This window comes from Dermochelys coriacea, chromosome 10, assembly GCF_009764565.3.
Source record: "Dermochelys coriacea isolate rDerCor1 chromosome 10, rDerCor1.pri.v4, whole genome shotgun sequence".
NCBI classification, from domain to species: Eukaryota; Metazoa; Chordata; order Testudines; family Dermochelyidae; genus Dermochelys; species Dermochelys coriacea.
The window spans coordinates 68,558,912-68,579,072 of NC_050077.1; the positions used below are offsets into that span (position 1 = coordinate 68,558,912).

At 38.4% G+C, this 20,161-nt stretch overlaps 1 protein-coding gene across 4 annotated transcripts in view; it reads left to right on the forward strand.

Moving 5' to 3' along the window:
- Positions 1–18,380, forward strand: part of EFL1 (elongation factor like GTPase 1) — a 158,799-nt gene extending 140,419 nt beyond the window's left edge. For 2 of the 4 annotated variants that reach the window (XM_038420081.2, XM_038420080.2), the window contains one exon: positions 14,944–18,380. In XM_038420081.2, the coding sequence (XP_038276009.1) occupies positions 14,944–15,132 (189 nt within the window). In that variant the 3' untranslated portion in view covers positions 15,133–18,380. The remainder of the gene's footprint in view (positions 1–14,943) is intronic. The other 2 variants (XM_038420082.2, XM_043494408.1) reach the window with 1 other exon arrangement.
- Positions 18,381–20,161: the final 1,781 nt, after the last annotated feature.

Sequence of the window (20,161 nt, forward strand, 5' to 3'; positions counted from 1 at the left end):
TTTTTGTGAGTGTAAAATATAAATTGATACATAAATATTTCATTCTGGGTAATTAAGATTGAAAAATATTACCCTTCGCCATCCTGTAAAAAGCTGTGTTTTTGCAGAACATTAAGACTGTGTGATGAGTTTCACTGGAGAAACTTCCGTCTTTATATAGCGGCTTCTACTTTCACACTTGCTACATAAGCCTCTTGTACTGCAAAGGGAGGCATTAAGGGTCCACCTTAACAGATCAATTTGTGGGACTGGACCTAGGGTGACCATAGGTCCTGATTTTATAGGGACAGTCCTGGTATTCAGAGCTTTGTCCTGTATAGGTGCCTATTGCCCCCCACCCTCCTGTCCCAATTTTTCACTGTTGCTATCTGGTCACCCTAACAGGAGCTGAAGAAATTTAATTAGGGAAATTTTATAAAGTCTCGAAATGTCATGTCTCCAAAGAGAATTTTAATGTTTACCTAAGATGATAGATAATTTTAATATTCAAAACAGAGGAAGCACAAAGCAGTGAATTTGCTGTCCGTAAAGATAAGTCATTTTAAGGAATACCAAATTCAAGTTTTTCCCGCACACTAAAACATCTTTTTAAAAAATAATCTAATGTGTGTCTGCCTAGGTCAGTTAGTAAATTTCTTTTTTTTTTGTTTAACTTTTTTAAAATCTCTGATGCACCTGTTCAGTTTGTAGTTCACAACTTACAAATGTAAGTATGTGCGCCTGGTTTTATGGCATTTACAAACAAAGGTCTCTGTTCCACTTGTGGATGCAAATAACAGAAACCCCACACAAATGCGTAGTTAGTCATATGCTTTATTTTGCACACACAAGTGATCTCATTGATTTCATGGCGACTACTCCTATGTCAAAGTGCAGGACCAGGGTCTAACACCTCATGAAAAGACTTTAATGTTATGAATAACTCTGAGCTGAGAAACTGGGCTGTTCTTAATTCAGTACTATAAACACAAGCAACTGTATGCCCTAGTTCAGTTACTTCAGTTTTGTGGTAGGGCAATTCCATAACTGATGAACACATTTTAAAATTTAAATATCTCGCTAAACTGGTTTTGAAACATATACTGGTGAACTGCCAAACAATCTAATCCTTTTCTGACAGCTGTGTAACCTGCCAAGGTTTTATGCTATCTTTTTTTCCTCTCGCTTTGGGGATAGGTCAGCATATTGTATGAAATAAAAATTGTGGAATAAGTGAAGTCAAAGGAGTAGAAAAATAAAATTTGAAACTGTTGCTACCACCAAAGGAATGTACCAGTGGTAGCTATGTTGGGAAATCCTATAGAAAAAATCCTTGTATTGACATAAGTTTTGAGGCTGAAAGGTGCTACACAAATGTAAATCATTATTCTTAGTCATTGTTTTCATTAAACAAACTGATTTGTGACTTCTAGCTACAAATCTCATTGGCTGCTAGATCCTGTTTTAGGTTTTTAACCACCTTTTCAGAGCATTGAGTGATCAGGTACCTCAAGTGTTGGTCTGATAACCAGAAGATGCTGCATGGTCTATGCAGATATTAACCCTGGTTGACCCCCAGGAAAATTTTAGAAATTGGAAAACCACCTATCAGTCCCCTCTGAGGATATTAAGAGCTACATAGTACTCCAAAATGTCACTTTTGCTCTTTGGCTTGGGGGAAAAACTGTCGTAAAAATGTAAACTTTTTCCATAAAGTATTCGATGGGAGAGTAGGACTCTTTTTTGAAATCTCCAGCCACTGAAAGAGAATTAAATATCATGGATCAAAATACTTCTTTGGTCTGTAGATGCTTTTGGAAGTTGGTTTTAGAATTGGAATAAATGGTCTTTGCTCTCCAGTTTCTGACTTCTGTCATTTTTTTCAATTGTATTCTACTAAACCTATGTAATTTCCAGTCGAGCTTTTGTGGGAAAATAGTTTAAGGAGAGAAAGCAGAAATAAAATTACATACCTTTCCCAAGTTAGTCGCTGAAGTCAGCAATCTATTTTTACAGTTTCACTCTTCAGATACCTTTATGAAAGTACATGTAATAGACTTGAAAAGAAAATATTATACTCTTTATAATTCTTTGGTTCAGAACTTGTTATAGTTGTATGTTAACCCATTCCATATTTGCAGCAATACAAAGTGATATAATTCTTGAACAGAGCAATATTGAACCAGGGCCTTTACTTTTTCTAAATAATGGGAACAAATGGGATCACAGTCATTAAAGATTTTGGATTCTGAGGTCTTACACGAAACATCTGGTTGGGGATGAGGATAAGTGGCGAAGAGTGCGAGTGAATATGAAAAAGATCCTCCACATTTGTCGCCAGCAGCTGACTCAGAATATAGTGCAGTGCTTTACTCTTATTTCCTCACTCTGGGCATAGAGTAAATTTGGAGAGAAATCACTTATTGGGTATGCCCCCCCCCTTCCTTTTAAAGATATCTCTTCACTACTTTCAGAGTAGCAGCCATGTTAGTCTGTATTTGCAAAAAGAAAAGGAGGACTTGTGGCACCTTAGAGACTAACAAATTTATTTGAGCATAAGCTTTCGTGAGCTACAGCTCACTTCATCGGATGCATTCAGAGTAAAGCATCCAATGAAGTGAGCTGTAGCTCACGAAAGCTTATGCTCAAATAAATTTGTTAGTCTCTAAGGTGCCACAAGTACTCCTTCTCTTCAATACTATTAGTCTTCTATTTTATCCTACTTACGTTCCACACTCCTCACCATGGTATTTGATGAGTGGCCCTAAAAACAACCATATATCTAGTTCATACACTAGGGCATGGGACAGTTACTATCTGGCAAGCAGTTTTATTCCCAGCCAAAAAAAGTATCAAATTAATGTTACAGAAACTTTAACCTTTGGATTTTGTATGACTTGTGTGCTACATTTTTCATCCTTAAAACTGCATTATCACTAGCTTTTTGAATCAAATATTCCTGTTTGGATTTCCTTCTTTTTTGGAAGGTAGAAATAATGAAAAAAGACTGCTAAACTGTAGTGCACCTTTAATTAAGGGGATCCTTCAAAGCCGAAACAGAAACAGTTTAATGGGCGTATACAGAACTGCTGAGGTTAAACATGCATGTTTGTTAGGATACAAGTTGCAAATTAACCGTATCTGAATAAAATTCGAAGCTGGCTTCAGATGTGGATAAGGCAGAAGCAATATCTGTCACTGAAACCGTGGAGGATATGCCCTCATCAGATGTCAGATGGTGATCTTCGAACTCAGGAGACTAAGAAGGGGAGAGCTTTGTTTTTTAAATAGCACCTATCATAACATATAAGTGCTGTCTTCTTAATGGACTCAGAAAATGGAGGTGTCTGGTCATTTTTCTTGTCTAATTAGGCTGTAATGCTCGGTAAATGTCTCTTGCCATACATTGTTACAGTGTCTCGCACAATGGAGCCAAGAATGCTACTGCAATATACCTGAATCACCATCATCAAAACCATGCTAATATAATCTGTGTATTATTAGAATTGGAATGAATCATTATTAATATCAAGTGTTAAACAATTTATTTACTGTATTTACATATAAGCATGTTATATACCTGTTTGTAGGATTTAAGAAAATTTTCATGCTCAATAGTATTTAAATAGAAATTTAACATTTTTAGGAGTTAATTATTAGAGACTGTCTCTCTAATAAGGAGTTGTCTGTGTTGAAGGCACAAAGACATTTTTTCCTTGAATGGTTAACATGTAGATAATTAGATTAAGAGAAAATTAAGTTTGTTTTCCTTTTAGTGTTCAGCTTGCTGTAGTAAACGAGTTGTGTGCTTTCTTTTGAGGATTTGTTTAGGAAATTTGGTATTAAAGGTGGTTGATTCTGTGTAGTTAAATCTTTCTATGCTTTACAATTTTTTTTCCTCAAGAATACCCTACAATATTTCAGTTAATGTGTTCACCTACTAAAAATACATCACCCCCTGGCGGATATTATAAACACCACTTATTTATACCTTCAATTGGCTTACACTTTTGCAAGGGAATTGGTGAACACAAGAGGTTAGCCATTATTCTGTCACAATTTTCAGCATGTATTTCACTGATGTATTTAATTATAGTGGAATTTTAGTAGTGACTTGCTTGTAGTTTAATTTTAAATAAAGAGAAAATATAAATTCCAAAAGCTTTATATAAAGTAGATCAGTGAAATAATTATTAAATGGAAGAATAAAAATACTTCCATCAAAACAGATTGCTTTGCATTTAAGAAATCCCATTCTCAAAATCTGTTATCAGAAGTGTACTCTAGTTCATTTTATTGTATCATGTTTTATATTGATGTGTTTAGAAAAGTACTTCACCTGTAATGAAGTAAATTATGTTTTAACGATCCGTTACCTAAATGTTCAATCAAAATATACTTTTTAAAAGCCACAATTTTAATTAGCTTTGCAAATCAACTTTAAAATCATTTTTTCTTCTAATTATAATGTATGCTCTTTTGAGAAGTAGCCATTTTCCACTCTCAGATTATATTTGCATAGCTGTGGATTGCCACTGTCCTCCCTACTACTTGCTTTGAACATGGACCAGATTGTTATCTAGTGGTTGGGTCATGTTACAGCAAAAATCAGCTCATATATACTAGTGAGAACTCTTAGTTGCATAAAGAAAAGAAAAAAGAAAAGGAGTACTTGTGGCACCATAGAGACTAACAAATTTATTTGAGCATGCTCAAATAAATTTTAGTCTCTATGGTGCCACAAGTACTCCTTTTCTTTTTGCGAATACAGACCAACACGGCTGCTACTCCTGAAACCTGTCATAAAGAAAAGAAAATGTTTATTTCTGTAACTCTATCAAATTGCATTCACTGTAGTGGCATTTTAAAACATACTTCTGTATTTCTTGCTATTCTCTCAAAAGCATTTATTCCATAATGGCAGGAAAACCATAATCACACAGATTGAAAAAAATTCAAGTGAAGTTTACATTTACAATTACAATGTTTATTTTTTCTCTTCATATTTTATATAGTGCCTCCCAGCAATGTCTCTTAGACAATATTAGAATTACAGTGTGAATAGCTAGGCTAAGATAAGTTTCATGTGGCCTCTGGTCAGCATTAGCAATCCCCAAATGGAGGATGGGCATAGAAAATAGGGCAGAGTAAAGGTGGTTAGATTGTTAATTGAATTTCCTGATTTTTTTTAACTGTAACATTTTATTGTTTTAGGGCAGTATATTCTGAACCCTAATTCTGTTTTGACAGAGGTTTTTGTGTGGGGAATATAACATTTTCCACTGCAGAAAGCAATGTTAATAAACTGTCATATTTAACATGTATGTGCAGTATAGTTTAGTATGTCTGTTTTTTTTAAATGTATTATAAGATACTTTTATCTTATATTTTAAAGTTTTGCATTGCAACAAAAAGTATTTGGAAACTTACAAAGGGAATTTTAAGTGAAAATGATTTGGAGCATAAGATAAATAACATTTGTGGATGTCTTCTTTTTTTTTCTCTCCAAGATCAACCTTAACTGCTTTCTCTTAAGCAGCTCAGACTATCCCAAGAGGATTATTCTATTGAGAACATAATGAATCATTTAGGGTTCTGTTTTGATAAAAATTCCATTTCAGCCACATAGACATAGAGAACTTTCCTGTGTGGCCCCCAAATATACAAACAGTAGTTCAAGAGCCAAAAACTTACTCAGCACTGCTCCTATGGAACCTATGTCCAGTGTTCTGACAGCTCCCCAATGGAAGTAAACTGAGAACTGCTCTGCAGTATTAAAGGGAAGTGTTTCATTCTTATGCCTGCCTGCACTCTGTGAACAGGCTATGGATGGTCACCACCTGGTACATTCATCTGTTTTAGTCCATTTGCTGATTGTTACTAAGAGATAGATGATCTTTCTCCTGTGCACTTGCCTTCACCCCACTGAGTCGGGGATATTTCACAGGCAGACGATATAAAGTTTGCTTTCTCTGTGCCTCACACAAGAGCTCTGCATGCTATGTTAGGGTCATACTTCTGTGGCTGGTTTGGTGACTTCTCAGGGCAAATGCACAATTTGTTTCCTGAATTCTGGTAGATTCTTTCTAGTTGTATCTTCTTTGTTTTAATTTAGCATGGTTTCAGAGTAGCAGCCGTGTTCGCAAAAAGAAAAGGAGTACTTGTGGCACCTTAGAGACTAACAAATTTATAAGCTTTTGTGAGCTGCAGTGGCATCCGATGAAGTGAGCTGTAGCTCACGAAAGCTTATAAATTTGTTAGACTCTAAGGTGCCACAAGTACTCCTTTTAATTTAGCATGATATTCTCTAACATGCCCAAGCCAGCAATGCCTTTTCATAACCTATTGTTAACTGGTACTACAATGTGGTTACTTTTTCTTGGAGCCTGTTTCTACACAGTCTACTTTCTTGAGAGCTAGAATTGCCTGTGAAGTCCATAGCACCTGTTCTTTCATCAACAGAAAAGGCATCCAGGCATAAAATTTTAGTTAATGTAAGTGAAATAACTTCTTCCTACACTAATGGGAAAATGTGTCCGTCTTAGGTTTTTCCTCAAGCACCCATCCACACAGTATCTAAACATTTCTCAATTAAATTAAATCTGTATAATGAGGTTTCTCATGGACTCCATAGAGTGTTCTGTCATATCCCTTCCTTGATTAGAGGAGGCTTTTCTTGAGGCATTTTTTGTGTGCCTGCGCATATGTGCATGCCTGGGTTAATCTTGCTGTGATGATGGGGAAGCTTCAGCAAAATGGAGCAATTAGTAACATGCCTTGTAAGTGGCCCAAGTCCGGATCATTCTAATCTTTTTTGTAAGTTTTGTGCAGCCAAGTTCCCATACTTATAAGCATAAACAAGAGAGACTATCTTTTTGTTTTAAGTATAGATTATGAGAGCATGAGTTCTTGTTCAAAATATCAGAATGGCTATGCACTGTGAGCTTGTGAGCCTTGGTTAATCAGAAGTGCCACTGCCAGAGATGGTAGAAAGATTTAGGTTATTTTCACAGATATTCCTGTGGTCAGTGTATCACAAATGTGCATATTAAAAAAAAAAAATCTAGTCCTGTTTGGGAAGCTAATTTTCATATTAATATAGTGCACTGATTTTTTTTCCCTTTGGTTTCCTGCCAGACCACCATGAGCATGTTCGGTTTCCACCAACAGAAGTGGGAGTTTGAGTGTAACTTTGTGTATGAGTCATCCTATTTATTTCACTGGGATTATGCACATGCTTAATTTTAAGCACATGTTTCAGCACTTTGCTGGCTCCGGGTCAGTGTGCTCCGCGCTTTGCAAGATTTAGCCTATGGTGCACATTAAAGTCATCTTGTCCAAAATAGCCATCTCCAGCTTTAGTCACTGTAACCTCATTATGAAACAGATACTTCATGATTTACAGTGCAATGTAATTTCTTTCTTTTGAATTACGTTAAGCTTCATAATTTACAAATATGTCAGCAAAATTTGGCTTTCTAAAACCTGGGTTTTTAAATTAATAGTTTATAAAATGTGATGCTTTTAGGGAATTTTTCTTCATATTTTGCCAATTTTAAGTCAATATCTCCTTATCCTATTTTTGTTCAATTTAAATAGTTTTTAAATGACCCTTCTTGTCTTAAAATGTCATATGGCAGTTAAAAACAGGGTCAAGTACAATAAATACAATAAGACTCTTTCTCCCCTCCCCCCACACACACACTTAAAAATTGCAGATTTGGGGGTAAAACTGCCTAAAATTGGAAGTTCCTGGTCTTTGTCTCAGTACTAAGACAGCTCTAACCTTGTATTTCAAAAATAATTTAAAATAATGTCCTTGATGATTGTGAGAAAAATGTGTAAAAACACAATTGATATTTACCTATACTACTGTTCTCAGTAATTCGTGGGATTTAATTAAAGAAACATGGTCTTTTATCAAATGTATTAATTTCTGTTAGGGGTAGTGCATTGATGATTATTAGAAACTTAACGTATGATTTTGAAACTTATCAACTGAATAACTTAAACTGACATTCAGTAGTCAAATTTATCATTCAATATTTGTATCTGACATTCTCTTGCAAGGTGACCTTGTTAATTGTAACTATAAATTCCTCAATGCCTTATTAATTCCAGTTACTTTTAGGCTCCTTCATAGATAATAGTCCACTAATGGAAAGGAAAAGTTGAATCTCAGGACTAAAGCCCCATACAATTTTGGTTAATTACCCAAACATCAATTCACCAAGGACTGTTTCCCAGATTTGATTACACACACATTTTATATGAGCCTAAAATTTGATGAACACTCTTAATGATTTAGGACTAATTCCTTTTACCTATGATAAAGTTTACTAAGTAAGAATAAGTCTAAAGTGTATTCTTAAATGTAGTCCTTAGAACATTCATGTATACATCTATAACTTCTTAATTCAGTATGATAGTCACTAACGGTAGTAAAATCAAATGAGTTTCATTACTGCATACTCATTCAGTGTACAGAATTCCACAGTCTCAGCTGATATCACTGTACTAACTCAAAGTTCAAACATAGTAATCCGAGTAGTATTTGTCTGTATTTGGGCTTGAATGTAACTTGATCTCTCATTCACACATACAAACACAGAGTTATTGATTGAAGTACTCTTATTCAGGACATGATTACCAAAAAAAATTTATCATTATCCACTGGAAAAATATCTGTTACCTATTACAAGATCTTGCTTATTTGTCCACATTTAGCTGAACTTATAGTTCAGCAATTCACGGTTAAAAATTGTATTACAAATGTAAATGAAGGAGATAACTGTAATCTTTAGTCTAGGATTCTAGCAGTCATTCCTTATAGACTAGAAAACAGATACATTTAACAGGTAGCTGTATTCATGATGAATCTTATTATTCCAGTTCCAGTAAGGATTTCTTTGTGACTTCAGTCTAGGAGAATCCAGCTTTTTCCAATCTCCTGTCCACATATGTTCTTCAGCTTAAGAAAAGCAATTAATTGGAACAAGCAGCCCTATTCTGTTTTGAGGGGTGCATCCCCCTATACTATGTCTCTTCCAAGAAAAGATCTTTAAACATGTCTTCTACACTGATTCATTAAAGTGTCTTTGTACAAGAATCCCAACAGCAACAAAGGGCACTTACAGGCTACCAAACCTTCATGTTATCTGGTGTTTATTTCTTGGCTTTTTGGACTTCCAAGAACTCAACAATAATTGCTTTGACCATCTAGTATAAAAGTCAACATTTTCTTTTTATCTGGATACATCAGTTGGGACCTTGAGAGCTCTCGAATTAAGTATCTTTTATAACGGGAACAAACACGTTGTTGTTAGGTCTTCCCTTTATCAGTTTATCATGGCTGTTTCTCTCTTGCGCACGCGCACCCAGTGGCTTATCAAAAAATCCAATTTTTTTAGATAATAGAGGCCTACTGTGAGATTCACAAGGAGGTCTTAGGCACTGCAACATCTCACTTTTAAAAAGAAAAGGAGTACTTGTGGCACCTTAGAGACTAACAAATTTATTGGAGCATAAGCTTTCGTGAGCTACAGCTCACTTCATCGGTTGCATTTGGTGGAAAAAATAGAGGAGAGATTTATATATACACACACACACACACACACACACACACACACACACACACACACAGAGAGAGAACATGAAACAATGGGTTTATCATACACACTGTAAGGAGAGTGATCACTTAAGATAAGCCATCATCAACAGCAGGGGGGGGAAGGAGGAAAACCTTTCATGGTGACAAGCAGGTAGACTAATTCCAGCAGTTAACAAGAATATCAGAGGAACAGTGGGGGGTGGGGTGGGAGGGAGAAATACCATGGGGAAATAGTTTTACTTTGTGTAATGACTCATCCATTCCCAGTCTCTATTCAAGCCTAAGTTAATTGTATCCAGTTTGCAAATTAATTCCAATTCAGCAGTCTCTCGTTGGAGTCTGTTTTTGAAGCTTTTTTGTTGAAGGATAGCCACTCTTAGGTCTGTAATCGAGTGACCAGAGAGATTGAAGTGTTCTCCAACTGGTTTTTGAATGTTATAATCCTTGACGTCTGATTTGTGTCCATTCATTCTTTTACGGAGAGACTGTCCAGTTTGGCCAATGTACATGGCAGAGGGGCATTGCTGGCACATGATGGCATATATCACATTGGTAGATGCGCAGGTGAACGAGCCTCTGATAGTGTGGCTGATGTGATTAGGCCCTATGATGGTATCCCCTGAATAGATATGTGGACAGAGTTGGCAACGGGCTTTGTTGCAAGGATAAGTTCCTGGGTTAGTGGTTCTGTTGTGTGGTGTGTGGTTGCTGCTGAGTATTTGCTTCAGATTGGGGGGCTGTCTGTAAGCAAGGACTGGTCTGTCTCCCAAGATCTGAGAGAGCGATGGCTCGTCCTTCAGGATAGGTTGTAGATCCTTGATGATGCGTTGGAGAGGTTTTAGTTGGGGGCTGAAGGTGATGGCTAGTGGCGTTCTGTTGTTTTCTTTGTTGGGCCTGTCCTGTAGTAGGTGACTTCTGGGTACTCTTCTGGCTCTCTCAATCTGTTTCTTCACTTCAGTAGGTGGGTATTGTAGTTGTAGGAATGCATGATAGAGATCTTGTAGGTGTTTGTCTCTGTCTGAGGGGTTGGAGCAAATGCGGTTATATCGTAGAGCTTGGCTGTAGACAATGGATCGAGTGGTATGATCTGGACGAAAGCTAGAGGCATGTAGGTAGGAATAGCGGTCAGTAGGTTTCCGATATAGGGTGGTGTTTATGTGACCATAGCTTATTAGCACCGTAGTGTCCAGGAAGTGGATCTCTTGTGTGGACTGGTCCAGGCTGAGGTTGATGGTGGGATGGAAATTGTTGAAATCATGGTGGAATTCCTCAAGAGCTTCTTTTCCATGGGTCCAGATGATGAAGATGTCATCAATGTAGCGCAAGTAGAGTAGGGGCATTAGGGGACGAGAGCTGAGGAAGCGTTGTTCTAAGTCAGCCATAAAAATGTTGGCATACTGTGGGGCCATGCGGGTACCCATCGCAGTGCCGCTGATTTGAAGGTATACATTGTCACCAAATGTGAAATAGTTATGGGTCAGGACAAAGTCACAAAGTTCTGCCACCAGGTTAGCCGTGACAGTATCGGGGATACTGTTCCTGACAGCTTGTAGTCCATCTTTGTGTGGAATGTTGGTGTAGAGGGCTTCTACATCCATAGTGGCTAGGATGGTGTTTTTAGGAAGATCACCAATGGACTGTAGTTTCCTCAGGAAATCGGTGGTGTCTCGAAGATAGCTGGGAGTGCTGGTAACGAAGGGCCTGAGGAGGGAGTCTACATAGCCAGACAATCCTGCTGTCAGGGTGCCAATGCCTGAGATGATGGGGCGTCCAGGATTTCCAGGTTTATGGATCTTGGGTAGCAGATAGAATACCCCAGGTCGGGGCTCCCGGGGTGTGTCTGTGCGGATTTGTTCTTGTGCTTTTTCAGGGAGTTTCTTGAGCAAATCCTGTAGTTTCTTTTGGTAACTCTCGGCACTGCGATGGGTACCCGCATGGCCCCACAGTATGCCAACATTTTTATGGCTGACTTAGAACAACGCTTCCTCAGCTCTCGTCCCCTAATGCCCCTACTCTACTTGCGCTACATTGATGACATCTTCATCATCTGGACCCATGGAAAAGAAGCTCTTGAGGAATTCCACCATGATTTCAACAATTTCCATCCCACCATCAACCTCAGCCTGGACCAGTCCACACAAGAGATCCACTTCCTGGACACTACGGTGCTAATAAGCGATGGTCACATAAACACCACCCTATATCGGAAACCTACTGACCGCTATTCCTACCTACATGCCTCTAGCTTTCGTCCAGATCATACCACTCGATCCATTGTCTACAGCCAAGCTCTACGATATAACCGCATTTGCTCCAACCCCTCAGACAGAGACAAACACCTACAAGATCTCTATCATGCATTCCTACAACTACAATACCCACCTGCTGAAGTGAAGAAATAGATTGAGAGAGCCAGAAGAGTACCCAGAAGTCACCTACTACAGGACAGGCCCAACAAAGAAAACAACAGAACGCCACTAGCCATCACCTTCAGCCCCCAACTAAAACCTCTCCAACGCATCATCAAGGATCTACAACCTATCCTGAAGGACGAGCCATCGCTCTCTCAGATCTTGGGAGACAGACCAGTCCTTGCTTACAGACAGCCCCCCAATCTGAAGCAAATACTCAGCAGCAACCACACACCACACAACAGAACCACTAACCCAGGAACCTATCCTTGCAACAAAGCCCGTTGCCAACTCTGTCCACATATCTATTCAGGGGATACCATCATAGGGCCTAATCACATCAGCCACACTATCAGAGGCTCGTTCACCTGCGCATCTACCAATGTGATATATGCCATCATGTGCCAGCAATGCCCCTCTGCCATGTACATTGGCCAAACTGGACAGTCTCTCCGTAAAAGAATGAATGGACACAAATCAGACGTCAAGAATTATAACATTCAAAAACCAGTTGGAGAACACTTCAATCTCTCTGGTCACTCGATTACAGACCTAAGAGTGGCTATCCTTCAACAAAAAAGCTTCAAAAACAGACTCCAACGAGAGACTGCTGAATTGGAATTAATTTGCAAACTGGATACAATTAACTTAGGCTTGAATAGAGACTGGGAATGGATGAGTCATTACACAAAGTAAAACTATTTCCCCATGGTATTTCTCCCTCCCACCCCACCCCCCACTGTTCCTCTGATATTCTTGTTAACTGCTGGAATTAGCCTACCTGCTTGTCACCATGAAAGGTTTTCCTCCTTCCCCCCCCTGCTGCTGGTGATGGCTTATCTTAAGTGATCACTCTCCTTACAGTGTGTATGATAAACCCATTGTTTCATGTTCTCTGTGTGTGTGTATATAAATCTCTCCTCTGTTTTTTCCACCAAATGCATCCGATGAAGTGAGCTGTAGCTCACGAAAGCTTATGCTCTAATAAATTTGTTAGTCTCTAAGGTGCCACAAGTAGTCCTTTTCTTTTTGCGAATACAGACTAACACGGCTGCTACTCTGAAACATCTCACTTTTAGGCACCATGCCTGCCTAGTGGAATCTACAGTCCCAAGTTCCATACCTTGACTCCCTCTACAGTGCATGGGGGGGAGTTAGGCACCCAAAAAGGGATTCGCAAAAGCCAGCACATTGAACAGAGAGTTGCTTGAGTTAGCTAGTAAGAAAAGCTAAGGACAAGGATGTGGCCTGCCTAAGCCCGCCCCTCAAATGGAGGACGGTGCCTAACTTCAGGGAGGGAGACACCGAGCTCCACTCAGGATTCACAACTGCGAACCCTCTCCTGGAGTTAGGCACCTAAGCTGAGTCAGTCCTTAAAAAAAGAGGTGGTGGTGACAAGGCTGCCCCCCTTATAACCTTTAGCTTAGTGGTTAGAGCAGCAGCTGGGTCTTGGTTTTGTGAATGACAGTGGTGCCTAAAAGTTGGATGTTGGTCCCTAAGTCCCCTTTGTGAATATAGCCCCTACAGACCCAGCCTGTGGTTTGCATCATTCAGTTAAAAGAAAAGGGAGTACTGTGGCACCTTAGAGACTAACAAATTTATTTGAGCATAAGCTGTCGTGAGCTACAGCTCACTTCATCGGATGCTCACGACAGCTTATGCTCAAATAAATTTGTTAGTCTCTAAGGTGCCACAAGTACTCCTTTTCTTTTTGCGAATACAGACCAACACGTCTGCTACTCTGAAACCTTTCATTCAGTTACTGAGTTAAAAGTTGTCCATTCAATTCTTTTCTGTAATGTGTTTTTAAGAAATATAAATTCGAATTATAAGATCCAATGCTATTTGTTTAATCACATATGAAATATTCCATTTGTTCTGACCTAATAAAGAGAAATGAAAATACATCCAGTCCCTATTTACCTTTTAAATTCATAATATTAACACAGCTTACCATAGTTAATATCCATAGGTTGTGGGTGTCATTTTTACGGTGTAAGGAAGCGTATTGGACCAGTTTCAGTCTGGTGTCATGCTACTCAAGAGCACAGAGAATCTTTATAATGAAGATTGGCTATCCCTGGTAGCCCACCATTGAATGGATGGTGAATATGAATACCATGTATCGTTGTATGATAAAAAGAGTCTCCCAGCTTCTGTCCAGGGTAAAGTGGGGAAGGCTTCAAGGAGACTATGCAGGGGGTCTCTACACCTCTGCCCCTCTTTCCGTGCTGAGTGTTGGGTTTCTAGTACAAGGCTGGGATAAGGGCATGTCTGTTTAGTCCATGACTATGTAGATCCACCGACCAAAACCTCCTATATAGGAGGCTTCACAAGGCCCACAAGCATTATGACAAACTTTAGGCTACAAGAGCAGCTCCAGGGGTAAGCTTTAGCTCCAGAAATGAGGATTTCATCTCTCCCCAGGTCTTGTCAAGATCCCTGGCTGGTTTTACTAAGGTTTTGCACAGAGATTGAGGAATCTGAGACATAGAAATGAGTGTTTTCTCTGAGTGCAACTGAACGCCAGTAAAACCACAAGCTGGGCAAATCCAACAAAAATTTAAATGAGAAGTGGCTTTTTGAAACTTAAAATGAGTTTTTTAGTTTGATTTTAATGCCTCTATAATTGTTCTGCCAAATCTCTGCTTTTTTTTTTTAAATCCAAGAGCAAATGCATAAAGCTAAGTTACAAAAAGTGAGTACTTCACTCATTGAACATGTTAAGGCTGCTTCAATGCATTTGGCTTGAATAGCTTATTGTATGCCACCTAGGAAGCCATACCTACCTTTTTTCTTTTTTTTCTTTTTTCCCTTTTTCCTTTTTTTCAGATTTCACTTCTAAAAATATGATAATTTAGAACACAAAAACTTACCCGAAATGCTCTAATCTGCTTTTTAAAAAATGTATGTACCTCTATTTCTACAATTTTCTCTTTTTAGGTAATTTCAGGTGACCCATTCTGGGTACCAACTACTGAGGAGGAATATCTGCACTTTGGGGAAAAGGCAGACTCTGAGAACCAGGCCCGCAAGTACATGAATTCAGTGAGAAAGCGAAAAGGACTTTACGTAGAAGAAAAAATCGTGGAGCATGCTGAGAAGCAAAGAACTCTCAGTAGAAATAAGTAGCTGCCTCTACTTTCAGTTTTGCACTAACTCAGCTAAGTGCAGGTGGATTATTTTCTGTATAGCAGATTCAAAATGTCATCTTGGACTTGAGGTTTTACACAAGATTTCTTATATGCTGTAATTTGTTTGTGGCTTCAGTTTTAATAAACTTGAGCCTCTCCAACGTTTTTATATAGAGACTAACATTTGTGTAATTTATTTGAATGAGACATAACAAGAAATTCAATGGAATTATTCTCTCCAATTTTCAGACTCTCCCCCAGCTGCTGTCCTAAGATTGCAAGTGATTTGCTTAAACTTTTTTCTTTCTAATTTACCTGATGTAATCAAAACTAGTCCTGGTCCAGTTATTCATTGCAAATAAATTAGGCAATGAATTTCGCTCTTTTTTTTCTGTTTTTAACTCTGTTGCAAACTGATCCTGATTTCTCTTTATGCATTTATTGTTCACAAGTATTTGCCATAACTACAAATTTCAGCCTGTGTGATGTTCGTGAACTGTTCACTCTGCACTATTCATGGTGTGAGTTGTCATCTAAATCATATGGTATTCTTTCTGCTCCCAAATTGGATTATTTAAACTCTTCCAAGAGGAGAGAGAGGAATAGCAAATAGGAAAGAATGAATACTCCTGTTAGCGCATGGATACCTCTGTTACTCACTTGAATACTATTGTTTGTACAAAGAACAGCTATTCACCAAATATTTGTGTCAACAAAACCTCATTCATATACATGTTTGCAAATAGTCGTAGTTCACCAGCCCTCCTTTTGCAGCTAATCGCAATAAAGTTGCACAGTTCATTAGCCTGTTTTGCAGATAAGGTAATAAAAATTCTTGTTATGTTCTGAATAACTCACGCTGACAGGGAAAACCATTATAAAGTAGGCTTTGTTTTTAAAAAAACAAGGGGGGTTTTGTGGGGGGAAAATATTCAAAATCAGGTTTTTTCAGTTTTTAATTATTGTAACAAATTCAACTTTGGGATCAGTACAAGGTCACAGACTTGCCAATGTCACCGATTCTTAACTCCAAAAATTACAAACAAATTTTGAGCTAATGTGAAATCGTGGAACTAATAGCACTGGCTTGATAGTGTTGTGTATGTTTCCTCAGAGCTCTGCTCAAACACCTCAAACTTTACCTTGTTACCTTTACCCTTGCAACAATGTGAATCTCAACTGTAATTATTACTGTTTATTTGAATTGCGATATCAACTAGGAGCCTGTCATGGTTTAGTGCTAGGCACTATATAAACACAGAGCAAAAAGATGGTCCCTGGATCTATCTTGAACAATTGCTGTTTGAGCTGACCACCAAATTCATTGTAATTTGTGATTTAATGTGGATTTAGATTCAACTTTCTGGAGCTGAAAGGCTGGTGCATTAATGCACCACATCACCTAGAGCCAAACATGATAAATACTCTATTAATCTGTAATTTCAGCTCTGTTGGATTTACAAGCTGCTTCCGTTCCACAGCAAAAGATTCCCGCCACTGTTCAAAAGTCCTAATATTTTGCAATGGTGGCCACATGAAACTCTGCTTTGTCTTATTTTATACTGCTCCCCAGCATAGATCCATAAAAATCTCAAGTAATTAAGTTTAGGCAGCTGGTCTCTCTGAATTAATTAGCTTGGGATGTGCACTCTCTCACTCGTTTATACATACTCACTTACAATAAAATAAATTTCTGCCCACTCAGTCTTAGAGTAGAAAATATTTCAAACGCAGTGAACCTCGAATCCAGTGAAGGTGAATCCCTTTAGGAAAGTATACAAGATGTTTTGCTATTTGATTCAGGCCTCTGTGTGGTAGTCAGAATGCTCTATATGGGTCAGAACTAAATTAACATGAAAAGAAATTCTTCAGTGGCCATAACTTGCTGTTGAACAAAATAGAAAGCCGAAAAGAGGAGAGAAAACATACTACATAAGGTATCTACTCATTTAATTGTTAAGTGTTTGGAGCTCTGCAACCAAGGGGAGACAAGTATTGTGAAGGAGGGTTTAAGGCTGAATAATCCAGATAAGTATCCTTGGAGAGCTGTTGATATTTCATAAAGCTGAAGGGGGATAAGTTCTTTAGAGTCTTCTTCCAACTATTTTTAGAACCTTACTGCAAATAGTGAAGAAGAGGGCAGTATGTGTTCAGTTTCAAACAACCATAAAACCATAGTTGTCAAGGTTATTTTCTACCCAGAGTATCTCCATGTTTTTAATACGCTACTGCTGGGCACTGTTCCTTTAGCACCTACCTGGCATTTCCATGTAAATATTCTGAGTGGCAATTGGAGAGAGTAGTCAGAAGTAATTTATACGGCCAGTGCTCCCTAAGGTAAAGGCAACTGTTAAGTGTTGCACAAGTGTATAATTGATGTAATGTTTAACTTTTACTGTAATAGTAACCCTTTTTCTTTTCCAACCTGTTTGCTTTCATTATAGAAATATAATGTTTCACCTAAAGATTTTATTGAAACCTTATTCAAGCAGATGAAACATTACCCTCTCTAGAAGATTGATCCATAAATTACTTGTCTTCTGAGCAGTGCCTACATGAAAGATGGGTGGGTAAAACCTCTCATTTTGCCCACGTTCAGCAACTCTTCAGGGGTAATTCTAGAATATTTAAATGGTTTTGAGCTATTTAACTTGACTAACCAGGAAGAGGCTGTTTAAATATTTTATTTTGCAGTAATTTTCATATTTTGCCATGGTCTATCTTCAAGTTCATCAAAAAATATATAGCATGGGGATAATGTAAGATGCTGCTATACTGCATGTTTGTAAATGATCAATTAATGAATAAAGCTGAATAACTTTCTTGGACACTGCTTAATATAAATAGTTTTTAAATAAAATCTATTGAAATAAGTAACCTAACTGAGAAAATGTAACTAACCTGGAAACACTCTAGCAGCTTTATCTAGAATCTGTTTTTCAGTAACAGCCACTGGTGGGAGGAGAATCTGATTGCTTATGAAGCATGAATCTCAAACCACACTTCTGTTTTATTCCAAAAGCAACTTCGTGGAACAGTTTTTCCCTGCTTGTTACATGCATATGACAATATGACAGAGTTTTGGAAACTCTCTGCTAAGCGTGACAAATAACTTGCTGATGAAGCAAACCATGGTAAGATTTAATTGGGAGAGCTCAACCATTAAATCAACTGATCCTCCATTGCCAGCTTTATTGCTAAATGTAATGCTTGATTAAAATAAATACAAGTCGCTTTTAAGATGTATTTCTCGGCCTTTATTTTTCCATGCATTTTTAAGTTTTCAGTGGCAGATCCTCAGCTGATGTAAATTGGCATAGCTCCAGTGACTTCAGTAGAGCTGTGACAACTTGAACCAGCTGAAGGTCTGCCCCTTAGTGTGCAAAAACACATCAAGCTTCTGCATAGCTGTGCAGTTATAACCCTTCACAGAGCAATAACCATTCTAGATGCCCCAGATTATTTTGCATCATGATGTGAACAAGCAGGAGTAAGAGTTGGGTTTACTTGGAGAAAACAAGGCCCATCCAGTGGCAATCAGATCCCTTATAATAGTTGTCTATAGGGTCCTCCTTTTATCTTCTTACATTAGGAAACCTTTCCTTTTCTCAAACACTAATAATTTAGTAGATTAACCTATTTTTTTGTCTTACTGCAGAGTGCAGTAAGACAAAACTTTCACCTAAAAGACTAGAACAGTAGGTTAATAGTAATCAAAGCATGGCAGGAATGTTGGGCAGTATGGTCTTTTTCCTGCTTCTCATTTTTCTGTATTAGCTTAGGAATTAGGCAGTCCCTAGAGTATTACAACAGAGGAGGTGGGGAAGGGAGAAGACTTATGGGCAAGAAGCAGACTTCTTCTGCACCAAAATGTGTAATTCCAAAAACAGCTCTGGTTAAATAACTATCAAACCCCCTGATTCTTGGGGACTAACCCACCCTTTTTTCAGGGTATAGGATACTATATTATACTTGGAATCATACTTGGAGAGAAATAGAGAACCTCACTTATTCACAAGGTCTGTAGTGCTTGTCATTGAACCTAATGAGAAGAGAGAAATATTGAGCTATACACTGCATACAATTTTGAGCCCTGAATGGCAGTTTTGGATGTAGCTGATTTGGGATTCTTCCCTTAATTGGTCAGGTTTTTATTTTGATAACACAGATGGATTTTCAAAGTGTTTGGACTCCAAACATTAACTGGTTTGGGGTGAACCTCAGATTTGCAAATTGGGTTTGGCTAAGCATCCAAAAGTTTGGATGTCCTCTGAATTTGTTGCAATGTATAGTAGAACCATGTGCTCCTCCCTAATTGTCCATGATGGAAAGTAACCAATATGCCGAGAGAGCTGCAGTGGGCACACATGTTGCGGGGGTGAAATTGGCACAGTTCAGGCACTTTGCCATTTTGTCAAAACATCTGAGTTTGCTCCTGGGGCATGTGGAAAAAGTGGGTGGGGCCTGGGATTGGAGTAGATGACACACTAAGCAACATGATTTCCCCCACCTCCCATGAAAACTTGTAGGCTTGATCCACTGAAAAAGTGTCAGGGTTACTGCTTGAGGGAACATTAATGTTACTGGGATGTTCTGTCAGTCCTACTCAGATTTAAAGGAAGCAGTGAGCTAAGTTCTTTGCTGTTTCTGGACTTGCCATGCTGCCAGATCAAGAAAAAAGGGTGTGCTGCATGGAAGCAAGAAGCCACCCATCTGCCTGAGATCAGTGAAACTGAGGGTGAAGTTCTCTGCAGGGCCTCAACCTTTACTTTCTTTTTGAGCCCCACTCCTGTATGTTCCTTAGTCCCAGAGACTGGTAAGGAATGGGGGGAGTAGAATATGTGGACTCCACATCTCCAGTGAAGCCGTGAAATTCAAGCATTAATTTGTTCCCTTTGTATGTTTTTGTTCAGAAGGAAAATATGACCGGTAGTTTGCACTTGTGCACGTACAAGTAGCTGCTTTCATCAGAGACCTTTGAAGTGCTTTAGAAACATTAATGAATTATGCTTCACGTATAATGTATT